The following is a 13,958-nucleotide window of genomic DNA, read 5'->3' as shown; positions in this document are numbered from 1 at the left end:
ACTGTGTCTTCACAGTGCCAAGGTCCCAGGTTAGATTCCCCGCTGGTTCACTGTCTGTGCGGAGTCTGCACGTTCTCCCTGTGTCTGTGTGGGTTCTCCGTGTGCTCCGTTTTACTCCCACAGTCCAAAGACATGCAGATTAGGTTGTTTGGCCATGCCAAATTGCCCTTAATGTCCAAAGAGCTTAGGAGGGGTTGTGGGTTATGGGGACAGGTTGGAAGTGAGGGCTGAAATGGATGGGTGCGAACTCGATGGGCTGGATGGCCTCCTTCTGCACTGTTTGATCTACGTTACTTAGATAGGGCGGGAAATTGAGTTTCGGAAGGATGCTCTTTTGGATGGTCAACGCAGACTAGCCTCTACCTGTACTGCCGCGATTCTCTGAAACTAAACCAAATTGAGCGCATTGTTGTTTTACAAAAACTGTGTTGAATCCAGAACAATGAATAGTTCCTGAGTCAACAAGCATTGCATTCAGAATTGGATGCATGTAGAAACAAGCAAATCTCTTTGATAGAATCACAGAATGCGACAGTGATGAATTGGCCCTTCGACATATCGAGTCAGAGCAGACGCAGCAAAGGCACGAACCTACCCCCATAATTCCCCTTCCCATGTCGTGAACCAGAGCCTAATATGCTATTGAGTCGCAAGTACTCAGCCAGGTACTTTTTAATAAATTTTGAATCGCCAGCTATTGTTTTTCAATTAAGGAGCAATTTACCGTGGCCAATCCACCTAACCTGCACATTTTTGGGTTGTGGGATGAAATCCACGCAGTCCCGGTGAGAATGTGCAAACTCCATACGGGCAGAGGCCCAGGGCTGCGACTGAAACCTGGATCCTCAGCGCCGTCGGCCCAGTGCTAACCACTGCGCCACGTGCAGCCAGTTCCAGGTACTTTTCAAAGGATGTATTTCGCCTCTTCCACCCTCCCACGCAGTGCATTACGGACCACCACCACCCTGCCAAAAATCCTCAAATCCCCATTAAACCTCGCACCCCTCACTTAAAACGTGTCCGATTTCTGACGTACACTGTAGCCATAGAATGACATAACCCTGATGATAGATGAAAAATGTGATGGTTCTCGGTCACGAGTTTTAAGAAACAGAACAAGTATTAGTAAATATGATGGGTCGACCACTGCACCATACCAACAGCTCTACTTAGTCAGGTAACTAAACGAAGGTAATTATCTGTGATCTGATCTACCGGGAGTACAAAAGGAAGGCAGATAAGTATTTTAAACATTACCTATTTCTATTGGGAGCGAAATGGAAAGCTTGCCATTCAGGGCAGGTGCGCGATTCAAATAATGTTTCCTGAACCTAAAGGTAAGGAAAATAAAACCATTCTTAGAATGAAAGAATGGGCCCTACCGATCAGGTACGTTTCGAAAGGTGTTGCATTGTGCCAGGAAACAATTTGGTAGCATGTCCATTGAAATTAATGTTACAATATTTCAGTAGATTCTTTACGTTTGATTCACCTCCTTACTGTGCTTAAGCAGTGTTTTACGCAGAGTGATCAATCCATTTGATGCAACGGTTTGAGTATCATTCATCACCTCCCCAGTCGTGCCATCACATGGAGGCCATAGTTTCCTCAGTCATATATTATCATTATTTTGCCGCAATAAAAGAGAGTTTTTTTCATACCGATACTAGACATGCAAAGCACTGAGTCATTCATGTTTACCTAAGGTTTGTTCCACCTCGCATTTCGCTGAAACGTTAAAAAAACATCATGAGCAGAGTAGATGTCAAATTATGATGTTTTCTCCTAATTGCTTGATTGGGTTAATTTCATTAAACTCAGAAATTTGTAGATGAGACAAATAGCGAAACATATTGTTCAGAAAAATAACTGCCCGATATAATAAGCGATACATTCTGAAATGCATTTCAACTGCAGGTTTGTCGTTTGTTTCTTTCGCCTTTTATCGAGGTTACAAGTTATAACTTTCAGTGTCAAATTTTCACCAGCAAATTGATGAAGAAACACATTGGATTTTATTTTCCCCACATAACTAAATCTAACTCCAAACAATTGTAATTGGGGAAAAATAATATAATGCATCTTAACTGTGTACAACATTGTTCATTTAAAATTCCGCTAACCTTTTTCATCAAGTCGATTTTTCAAAGTTTCTATTTCTGAAAAGGAATATGTTTTAAGTAGCCGTAACTTTACTCATTTATTTCTGGTTCAGCATCATTTTTTATAATTGTCTGCTCTTCGTTGATGTTGTTGCATGTTGTTCATAGGCATTCACATTCGGAACATTGTCTTCAACTGGCATTGCCTGACGAAAGAGACAGTGGTGAATCTTCGGAAAGGAAGAATACTCCAAAAGACGAAGCACCCTGATAGAATATAGATAGAATTCACAGTGCAGAAGGAGGCCATTTGGCCCATCGAGTCTGCACCGGCTCTTGGAAAGAGCACCCTACCCTAACCCGCACCTCCACCCTATCCCCATAACCCAGTAACCCCACCCAACACTGAGGGCAATTTTGGACACTAAGGGCAATTTATCATGGCCAATCCACCTAACCTGCACATCTTTGGACTGTAGGGAGGAAACCGGAGCACCCGGAGGAAACCCACGCACACACGGCGAGAACGTGCAGACTCCACACAGACAGTGGCCCAGCGGGGAATCAAACTTGGGACCCTGGAGCTGTGAAGCAATTGTGATAACCACTGCAATATGACTAAGATATTGTGCCTGAATTGTATTGGAGAAAAACAAAGCTGATGACCTGAAGAATAAATATAGATCAAGCAAATTTATGTGAATACATTCATAGCCAAATAAACAATGATGACCAGTATTGCTGTTTTTGCCTAATCTGATAGAGTTCCAGGCGACAAACTGAGATGCGAATTAATGATTCGTTCAGAAACGATTTCTGACTGTTGGATGTAATGCTTAGGAACGCAAGATGTATTCAGAAACAAATATTGCAAATGCGCCATCAGAACCCGGCGCTCATATGCAAATGTAAATAACTTGCAGGGGATGGAAAGCGCGGCATTCCATAACATTTAAAATAATTAATTTTTAACATCAATCCACTGTGTGGGATACGAGTACTATTATCGCTACGAATTTGTTTCTGTTTCTTGAAGACCGTGTGGTCAATATGAACACGAACTGACAGTGGAATAAAATGGAACACTACAATGCAAGTAGCTGTCAGGAAATATTATCGTCCTGGCAGTTGAATTGAAAGTTGGGTCAGACATCGTTTACAGGACTCCAGCGTGATTTGTTGCCCGATTTTGTTCATTATTTGACGGTATTTTGAGCTGCTGACACGGCTTAAGAAACTGCATGGTGTTGGGGCTTCGAAATTCAGGGCTGCAAGTAAGGCAATATTTACTTTTGGACTTATTTTAAACAATAATGACAGGATAAAGATAATTAAAGGCGAGTAGGTGGTGATTATGTTCTTGTATGTCCGAAATGCCGAAGTAAGTGCAGGCGAGTGTATTACGGGAGCGGTATTGCGGTATGGGGGCAGTTCGTGGGATGGTGTGGCTGAATATAGGACTTGAACAAGGGAGGACAATTGCAAGTAGTGACTTCGGCCGCATGAAGAACAAAGGTATCAACAATAACCCCTACCAAAATCTGGTCATGTCCACTTACATTTAGCCATCAACGGGTAGTATTCACTCTTAACGGTATTGTTTCATAAACGGTAGTGTTTATCTGTCGCATCACCAACGCTAATGTGGCATGGAAGAGCAGACATTTCCATGTCTGGCATCACAGCAACATAGAATCATATAATTTACAGTGCCATTCGGCTCATCGAGTTTGCATCGACCCTTGGAAAGAGCAATACTTCTTAAGTCCACGCCTCCACCCTATCTGTCTTTGCCCCATAACCCAATAAACCCAGCTAACGTTTTTGGACATTGAGGGCAATTTAGAATGACCAATCCACCTAATTCGCACATCTTTGGACTGTGGGAGGACACCGGAGAACCCAGAGGAAACCCACATTCCAAATGTGTAGAGCTTAGGTGGATTGGCCATTCTAAATTGCCCATAGTGTCAAACGTTTAGACGTTTTAAAAGTTTACTGGGTTATGTGGATAAAGGGGATAGGGTGGGGTCGTGGGACTGAAGGAGGGTGCTCTTTTCAAGGGACCGGTGCAGACTCGATGTGCCGAATGGTCTCCTTCTGCGCTGTACGTTCTATGATTCTATGATTCCATCATCTCAAAGTCTGAAATGTTCCGTGTTGCCAGAATTATGAACGTAAAATTGCCGGTGTTTTCCAATTTGTTTTCCTCTTGAGTGCCGTATTAGCGTCGGTGATGCTCCGGATAATCAATAGATTTAAAAGGAAAACTCATCATTCGTGTGGACGGCGACGTTAGGTTTTGTGGCAACCAAAATACGAAATAACCCCATGGAAAAAAGTCTTACGCATATGGTTTTCCTGCAGGTTAATTTCTGGAAGAGAAAACGTTTACATTTGCACTTTCAAACGTTCATGTTATGTGCCCGTACGTAACCAGAGAATGTCACCTGTGGGGAGTGGTGCAATATTTCATTGAAATCAACCGTCCGTGCATTCTTCCGACATTGATTCTGTCATCTGAGTAAAGGGTTGAATATATTAAAGGACCCAAAATTATACATCGCTTTACAACGTGCCATTAAGCATTGGGAACTCCCGGAAAGAATGGCTCCTCATTGAATCTATATATAGAAATCGTAGTAAAGCATGCCTTCCAGAATGAGAAAACCCTCTAATACTAAACATAAAATCTACGTCCAGGAGCACTTTTCCGGGAATCTGTCCGAATACCTCAAGAAGTGCCTCGTTGCCTATATTTCGTTTCCTGATCAAGCACAGTTCATTGTCAAAGGATGCCGCATTAACTACATTTATGTAGAAACCGCAGACATCACACCATTCTGAATTCCGAATATATCGTCATTCGTTCATTCGCTGACTGAAATTTCGACGGGCGAAATTACTTGTGTTCTGAGGTGAAACGTGCCAACATGAGTCGGTTTTACTGTACCCAAACCCAAACCACCAACCTCCACCTCCACCAACGACGGCCGTAACTGCCAACCCCCACTCATTATTCCCATGCTTGCCTGAGGAGCATCTTTCCAGTGTCAAATTCCCCACCTCGTCATCTCCGAACCGCTCTCACTGCAGATGTGTCCACCCTCCTGCACGCCCCGCCCCACCCCCAGATGTCCGAACACCCAAACCTGCCGTGTGTCCAGGGCCCCAACCACATATAGCTGAAGGATCATACCCAGACTGCAAAACTGAAAAACACGCCCTCTTGTCCGAATACTGCAAAATACGATCCCCAGCTTCCGATGTCCAACTGTCAAAATCCAATGACCGAATCCCCTTTCATGTCCGAACTCTGCATTCCACTGACGTCTCAAACCTCCACAGCACCAGATGTTCCGATACCTGAAAACCCCATGCCAACCTGACGACAGAACCTTAGCACAGATCTAAACACCGCTACCGCCGATGTGCGAACCACCTCCCCCCAAAAAATCAACAACGCATCAGCATTCAAGGGCATTCCGCCTCTGATCTCCGGGTGGGCGTTCTGCAAGGCAGGCTTCAGGATGCACGACAACGTAAAATCGCCGAGCAGCAAATTCTAACCAAGTACTGCACTCATGAGTACGGCCTCAACCGGGACCTTGGATTCACGTCGCAACACATTCATGCCCCACCATCTGGCCTGGGTTGCTGAAATCTTACCAACTGTCCTGGTTTGAGGCAATTCACACCTCTTTAATTTGGGGTTACCATATCTCTGGATATGTTAAGAAATAATTATCTGCAAATGCTCGCATTCAGAGCATTGTCTTGCATCTTTGACTTTGCGTGAATTATACCTCTTCATTCACCTGAGGAAGGTGCAGTACTTGGAAAGCTAGAGATTTGAAACAAACCTGCTGGACTTTAACCTGATGTTGTAAGACTTCTTACTGTGCTTACTCCAATCCAACACCGGCATCTCCACATCAAAATAAAATAGACCACTGCATCACGACACAAACCATTGTTTTACGAATACGCGTGATAGCGTACCCGCCGTTCCCCCCCCCCCCCCACATATGACCATATCTTTACTCATACTGTGTCTGAACCACGAGTCCCTCCAACTCCTAATGCGTCCTATTCCTCCCCGATACTTTTCATTCTCATATTCTCCTCTGATGTACAACTACATAAACTCAAAGACTATTAACTTGCATGAGATACTAAATTCCTCGCATTTAATGTGGGGCGCGAGTCTTCACTGGCGGTGGGATGGTACTTTGCGTTGCCAAATGTCAATAAGATTTCCCCTGGGCAAACACCAGCGTAGCAGCGAAAACGGCTGGATGAAGTTCATATTTATAAGACATTAATTCGTCTTAATACATTGTTTCAGCTAAAGCTGTGAACTAATTAATAACTAACATGGTCTAAGATAAATGTGCAACCAGCAGAGCTTTTGTTTGGTTCTTCTGGTCATCACACAAATATCATAACATGTTTTTTATTTAAATCAATTCCAGGTAAACATCACTGAATGTAGAATTGGTGAACCGACCAACATTATGAATTATTTTCTGTTCTCACCGGCATTTTGTCATGGTTACTCACCATTTATTTTAATACGGGCAAAGAAATCTGAAGATAATTGTTCAAAAATTTTCCATCAGGATATATTCAGCAAGGTTATAATTTGAAATGACACTTCAGCGAATTCAAATATCGTATATTAGAGTTACGAATTTACATACTGCAATTTGGCGGAAAATTCTTTATGTATAGCACAACCGGTGACAACATACATTACCTGATTCCTTCTTCATTAGTTCTGACTCTGGATTTAAATATTCATTTTGTTATTATTAACTATTCAAGCTGCGCATAGGCCGGGTACTGATTATAATTGTTTCAAGCAACACATTGTAAAATTATTTTGGAAAAACAAATTTGCCATTCAACATATTAGAAAGCTTCTGACAAGTATTGGATGCACGAGTCGATAATATTATTTGTTCACGTAGGATTAACGATATAAAAAATTCTGTCTTGTACTGTTACAATAGAAGCTAATCAGTATTGTCCAAGAAGCAGATTATTAGATTCCACGGGCATGAATGATTGTGAAGGAAGTATGCCTCCCCGTGTTGCTTTGCTTTCCAAACCAATTTAATAAATTCAGTACCGCAATGATTATCAGTGCTGCTTCATGGCGTAGAGGATCCTGATTCGCTCCCGGCTTCAGGCTGCTGTCCTTGTTGAGTTGCACATTTTACACGTGTCTGCCTGTGCCCCAGCCTCAAAGCACAAGATATGTCTGGTCTGCGAACTCACCACTGAAAATTGTCCCTACATTGGCCAGAAAAGGAATTGAGTACTAGAAATAAACAAGAATAAATTCAATGAAAATTGTATTTACCTGCACCAATCAAAGCTTGATTGACTTGTTTTAATTCTGAAACACAAATCCAATTTGTCTGCGAAAGTACGAAGTCAAATCAACCGCACAATGATTTATTAACCATGACTATTATTTTTTAGTTATTTCCCCCAAAATGTTTGTCTTCTTGAGCAAAGATCTATACAAATCACAATAGGTGCAGAACAACGTCCAAGGCATGTAGACGATGGACTCCACTAAGTTCTATAAAATTGCTTGTCTATTTTGTAATGTCTATTTTAGCAATGTATTGTGGGCGCCAGAAGATCGTTCATAATATAAAATTACATGATGTTTAAACGATTCCATGAAATATCAATCTTTTCAATTGAAGACTTTTTATGAATTGCGCCCCAACATTACGTCTGAAGAAAAGTCCTCTTCAGTGAGAGAGTTAACAGTTGAAATCAGCCATAAGAATAATTCAAAACTATTGCAAAACGATTAAGGCGGAGAGTTGGCCAAGACAGTATCCTATTGCCGCTGAAATTATACTGATCGAGCTACCAAATTTACAGAAATATTTCTCAAGTATATGTATGGCAGAACCATGTTCTTAAAGTCACTATTCGCGACAATGAATCGAACGAAGAACTTAAAGTAATGAGAACAAATTGTTATGAATACTGGTTAGATTTCTGACACATCACCAAGGCTTGTGACTCCCATGTGGAAGAGACATAATGGATAATTTGCACCTCTGATTTACTCTTCCCAAATAATTTCGAAGTTTACCGTCTCTCCCAGATTACCTCCAAATATTTTCCACGTAATTGTTGACTTTTCCTTTTGCTGCGTCATCTCCTGGTGTTGGATGATCGGCTTTAGGACCATAATATCAGCTGTGAAGCCTATTCTAGAACTCCAGCTGACACTGGTTCATTGGAATTTTTGCAATAATCCTGTGAAATTATCATTATAATTTTTCATTGATTCTATCATTATCACTACCTTTTCTAAACCATGCAAACTAAAATTCGAGTATCATAACATCCAGAGAGTAAGAATGAAATGTACTGCTCCTACTTTTTTTCAATAAATATTTCACCATATGCAAGGCAGTACATTGGCGCGATATGTCCATGCACATTCTAAATATGGCATGAGGAATTGGCAAAGTGCTGATGTTGATATAATAAAGAGATTCATTCTCACTTTAATGAGAAGGGCGAGACTTCATGTCGAATTTATCGAAATGTTGTAATTAAGCTGATTGTTACTGTAAAATGCATCGTGTTTCCTGTATCCACTATTTGATCGCGAATCCGATTTAACTGACGCGAACGGGATCATTTTGCCCTTGCCGCCAATTGTTATACTGCAGGAAATATTTTTTCAAAGTTTATCTGGAACAACATTACAACTTGTTACCTGTATGCAGAGATATTGCTTCGTCAGTTCTATTAGCATTTCGAGGAAAAGTGATACTGAGTTGCTTCACATTAACAAAGCCGTGAGCAAACGAGGGAATATTTAAATTTGGCAAATTCACTTGCCTGACATATATTTATTCAGAGTTCGGTCTATGTTGAACGAATGCATGGCAATAATGTCAGAAACATAGATGTCAATTTTAAGTAAAACGTTATCAATCAATAAACATTGAAACAACATATGGTGAAAATATAGACTGAAGGATCAATACGGAAAACTACGAACTGTTTGTTTTACTGCATTGTTTGGAGCAAGGACATCAATCAGGTTGAGTCTTTGTTTAGCAGTTTTTTAATTAAAATATTCTCCTTTTTTATACCTTCATAACGAACACAGTTTCATCTCAATAATTTGGAACTCTGCATATAAGAATTATTTTCTCCCTACGCAGACCTCACATCCCTTTGATCCACGCTTCCTGTTCTCATGTAAATGCCCCTTTCATATTTATGCCAAACTATTACGCTTGCAATCGCAAGTGCCCAAATATTTACTTATCATGTCATATACAGATTAACCATAAATGTATTGTGCTCTGAAAATGTCCGAACTCCGTCCTCAGAATTCGGTATAAATTGTGAAAAAATAACTGTACAAATATAAATGCATTAATTTGGGAACATGAAATGTATACAGGCACGTTTGCAAGGCGACCATATTATTCAAGGTTAGCTGATATTTTGGATAAACACTGGGAATGTAAATGGACATCATGATGCGCTGTGAGCAAAGGAAGTTGGTTAATACAACAGTGAGAAAGAACCTTGTTTCAGATAATATCTATGTCGAAAAAACTTCGACCGGGATACGAGATAACGGAGGAAATAGAATAGTGGTCGACGTATTTAACGTCCCTGTAACGCTAACAACACATAATTGTCAACTACATATCAACAGATAACATGTGTTTGGAAGACCATTACTGCAGTTATCACGTGCGACATTCACCTTCATATTAATTTGACGAAGCATATTGATAAAGTCTAAAACGAAAATGAGAGCAAAAGTATTTGGGACAGCTTAACATGCATTTGGAACAGTGCATCTTAGATTTTCGTCCGGATGTTGATATTGGATCAGGTTCTGGAATGAGGCAGGACAAAATCAATAATTTTTAACAAGGGTCGTACCTGCCCGATGGATCAAAATATGATATAATTTGGCAGTGAGTCGAAATTTGTGAACTGGCGTCTTTACTGGTGCCTGAAACTTTCAATAATATGTGAAGACAGAACCTGCTTATAATGACTTCAGTGATATCTTAAAAGGAATCTGGTGAAATGAAGTGTTGGACATTTCATGTGATTTTATAACTCCCAACAAGTTTATACTCCACTGATGAAGAAAGGGTCTGCCAAGTATATTCAATATCAATGACAAACTGAGGATGTCCAACCTGTCATGAAAGTAAAATAAAAGACGGATAATATTGTGCATGTTTCTTAGTCGTGGAACACTTCAGCAGTCAATGGTATTCAGCCTCTGATCTCCGTTAAGCGTTCTCCAAGGCGACTTTCTGGACGCGCGACAACACAAAATCGCCAAGCAGAAACTTATAGGCAAGTTCTGTACATATGTGTCCGGCCTCAACCGTGATCTTCGATTAATTTCGCATTACATTTATCCCCCGCCATCTGGCCTGGGATTGCAAAATCCTACCAACTGTCCTGGCTTGAGACAATTCGAACATCTTTAACCTGGGGTTACCCCTTTCTCTGGATCTGAAGACAATTACCTGCAAATGCTCGCATTCAAAGCATTGTTTTGCATTTTTGAATTTGTCTATATATATATGTTTCTGAAACATACCTCTTCATCCACCTGAGGAAGGAGCAGTGCTGGGAAAGCAAATGCTTTGAAACAAACATGTTGTACTCCAACCTGGTGTTGTAAGACATCTTACTCTGCTCACCCCAGTACAACGCCGGTATTTCCACATTAATGCACCTTATCCAAGTACAATATTGGCCGATTTAAAATTTCACTCACCCTTTTCATCAAGAGAATTTTTCAAAGTTTCTATTTCTGAAAAGTAACAAAAATATGTTTTAAGTACCCGTAACATTAATCGTGTCTTTACTGTTTATTATGTTATTGTTTAATTGTCTGCTTTTCACTCGTGATGTTGTTATTTTTGTACATAGAGACATGCAAATTCGGTGCGTTGTCTTTAACTGGCATTGACTTACGAAAGAGGCAGTGGTGAACCATTGATGGAAAGAATAAACTAAAGGAAAACGCGCCTTGATAGAATGTGACTAAGATGTTGCACACAAATTATATTGGAGGAAGAAAAGCTGAACAACCTAAAGAATAAATATAGATCAAGCAAATTTATATCAATATATTCATAGCCAAATCAAAAATTAAGACCAGTTAAGCTGTTATTGACGGAACAAAGTGTTCCTCGCGTCAAATTGAGACGGGAAATAATCATCTTTTTATAAACGATTTTGGATTATAACGATTATCATCTTTTGGATGCAATGCTGAGGAACGCAATACGCATTCAGTAACAAATAGTGCAATGAAAGCCGGCAGAACTCTGCGCTCATATGCAATATAATATTTTGAAGGTCATGGAAAGCGCGACTTTAGATTAATTTAAAGCAATGAACTTTTTCACAATAAATCCGCTTGGTGGGATAGGAGTACTAATTATAACTAAGAATTTGTGTCTGTTTATTTAAGATAGTGTTGGTCAGTATTATAACGAACTCGCAGATGAATAAAATGGAAGCCTGAAGTGTAAGTATCAGTCGAGAAATATTGCCTATCTGAGAGTTGAATCGAAAGATGGGTTAGACATCGTTTACAATACTGATTTTTACCGGATTCTGTTCATTTTTTGACGTCATGTGGAGGAAATGAGATGGCTTGAGAAACAGTCTGGTGTCGAGTCTTCGAAATTTAGTGCTCCAAGTAAAGACAAATATTGCTTTTTGTACAAGGTTGACACAAGAAAGACAGGAGCCAGAAGAAATAAAAGGGAGAGTAGGAATGTGTATGTGTGCGTACGTATATGTGTGTCGTGGGAAGGGCAGGGAGCATTCCGCGGGAGTGCTGGCCGGTACGGGCTTTTTGTGGTATGGTGTGGTTGAATATAGGACTTGAACGCGTGACAACAAATGCAAGTCGTGATATCGGCCGCAAAATGAATGAAGCGCTGACAACAACCAATGCTTAAATCTGATCACGGGCTGTTATATTTAGCACTCAACGCGCAGTTCTTGCTGTTTACGGCATTGTTCCAGGTTGTTTATTCCCGGCAGCACCGAATCCAATATGGTACCAGTGGAAACAAAAATTGCAAAGCACCGACAATTTTGAGTTAAAAATTACGGCAGCACAGCACATATCTAACTCTGAAATTAATTAATAGTTGTCAAAGATAAAAATGACCTTAGTATGAATGTCGACGTTAGGTGTTGCGTGAAAAAAAATACACAAAATAACCCCATGGAAAATGTCTTACGCTTATCTCTTTCATGCAAGTTTATTTCTGTAAGAGAATGTGTTTAAACTTGAACTTTCAAATATTCATTGCATGTGCGCGTAAGTAACCAAAATATATCCCCACGTGCGTACCGGTGCAGTACATATACTCACACTTCCGTCGGGCGAAGCACATTCCTGGAACCCTCCGCGCATTCTTCCGTCGTTGATTCAGTCGTCCAAGATTAGGGTTGAATACATTAAAGGACAGAACATTATACATCGCTTCACATCGTGCCCTTAAGTGTTGGGAACGTTGGAAGAATGTGGTACTTCATTGAAACTCTCGGAAATATCTCTTATACAAAACATAGCGTAGCATGTCTTGCAGATTGAGGACACCCCTCTAATATCATCCTAAAAATTCAGCTCGAACACCACGTTTCCGGGAATATGTCCGAATATCTCAGAAAGTGCTTTGTTGACGACATTTCGTTTCCTGATCAGGTACGATTCATTGGCAGTGTATGCCGCATTAAATATTGCATTTAAATAGAAAGCGCACATATCAACACATGATTCTGAATAAGTCGTTGCTTTCACATTCGTTGACTGAAATTTCCTTGGGCGAACAATTCCTTTTGACAGGAAGCGCAGCAACATGAGACGGTTCTACTCCACCCAAGCCCACCCCTCCCCCCAACCCCGCTCACCGCGTGTCTGCTTCCACTCATATCCTCCAGTTTCTTCGGCTGAATACTCACATCACCGTGGCCACCCACATCTTCATCCATGCCTGAAGTGCGTCTTCCCAATATAACATTTCCCACCTCTCTATGTCAGATCCGCATTCACTGCAGATGTCTGCACCCTCCCGTTCGGCACGGCCCCAGATGCTCTAAACCCCCAAATCTAACGAAACACAAAGCTCCGCGAAACAATGACTGCAAAAATTTTCCCCAACCTGCAAAAGCTCAAAAGACGTCCATATTTTTCGAATTCTTCCAAGTACGATTACCAGCTTCCGTTGTCCAACGATCCAACACCAATGTCCGAATCGCCTTTCATGTCCGAACTGCCCATACCACTGGCGACTGACACTCAGCAGCGCCAGATCTTCTGGCGATGTCTGAAAACTCCGCCTCACCTGATGGCCAAAATCTTAGCCAGGTTCTACACATTCCTCCCACCAATGTGCACCAAACGCGTCAAACCGACATCTGACGTGCAAAACTGTCGTTTTCCGAATACCCGTGATGTCGCAACTGTCCTCCGTTCCACACAGATATTGTAAGGGAATTTGTACTGGATATTGTATGAGTTAGGTACCAAGTTTAGAATCATAGGTTTTAGTGAAATGATAAAGTAGATTTAGGTGAGTATTGAGATGAGTGTGTAACCCAGGGTAACTTTGTGTGACCTAATGTAATCAAGTATAGCTAATGTAATCAAGTATAGCTAAGGTAATCAAGTATAGCTAATGTAATCAAGTATAGTTAATATGATTAAAGCAGAAGACCCAGAAAAAGAGTATAGCTTTACCTAACATTTAAAATACAACAGTCACTTGGGAAAACAATGAACACGGCTCAGGGCTT

The 13,958-nt window shown here is 40.8% G+C and overlaps 1 protein-coding gene across 1 annotated transcript in view; it reads right to left on the bottom strand.

Annotated features, from left to right (window-relative positions):
• Positions 1 to 13,958, bottom strand: part of LOC119976524 (golgin subfamily A member 4-like) — a 1,176,663-nt gene that overhangs the window by 142,762 nt on the left and 1,019,943 nt on the right. Inside the window, exons 161-169 of the mRNA XM_038817077.1 lie at positions 12,401 to 12,427; positions 10,915 to 10,950; positions 8,988 to 9,014; positions 7,471 to 7,506; positions 6,862 to 6,888; positions 6,666 to 6,692; positions 4,451 to 4,477; positions 2,124 to 2,159; positions 1,702 to 1,728 (exon numbers count right to left, since the gene is read on the bottom strand). Of these exons, the coding sequence (XP_038673005.1) occupies positions 1,702 to 1,728; positions 2,124 to 2,159; positions 4,451 to 4,477; positions 6,666 to 6,692; positions 6,862 to 6,888; positions 7,471 to 7,506; positions 8,988 to 9,014; positions 10,915 to 10,950; positions 12,401 to 12,427 (270 nt within the window). The remainder of the gene's footprint in view (positions 1 to 1,701; positions 1,729 to 2,123; positions 2,160 to 4,450; positions 4,478 to 6,665; positions 6,693 to 6,861; positions 6,889 to 7,470; positions 7,507 to 8,987; positions 9,015 to 10,914; positions 10,951 to 12,400; positions 12,428 to 13,958) is intronic.

This window comes from Scyliorhinus canicula, chromosome 13 (assembly GCF_902713615.1).
Source record: "Scyliorhinus canicula chromosome 13, sScyCan1.1, whole genome shotgun sequence".
Taxonomy (NCBI): Eukaryota; Metazoa; Chordata; class Chondrichthyes; order Carcharhiniformes; family Scyliorhinidae; genus Scyliorhinus; species Scyliorhinus canicula.
This window is presented reverse-complemented; position numbering and strand designations above follow the sequence as displayed.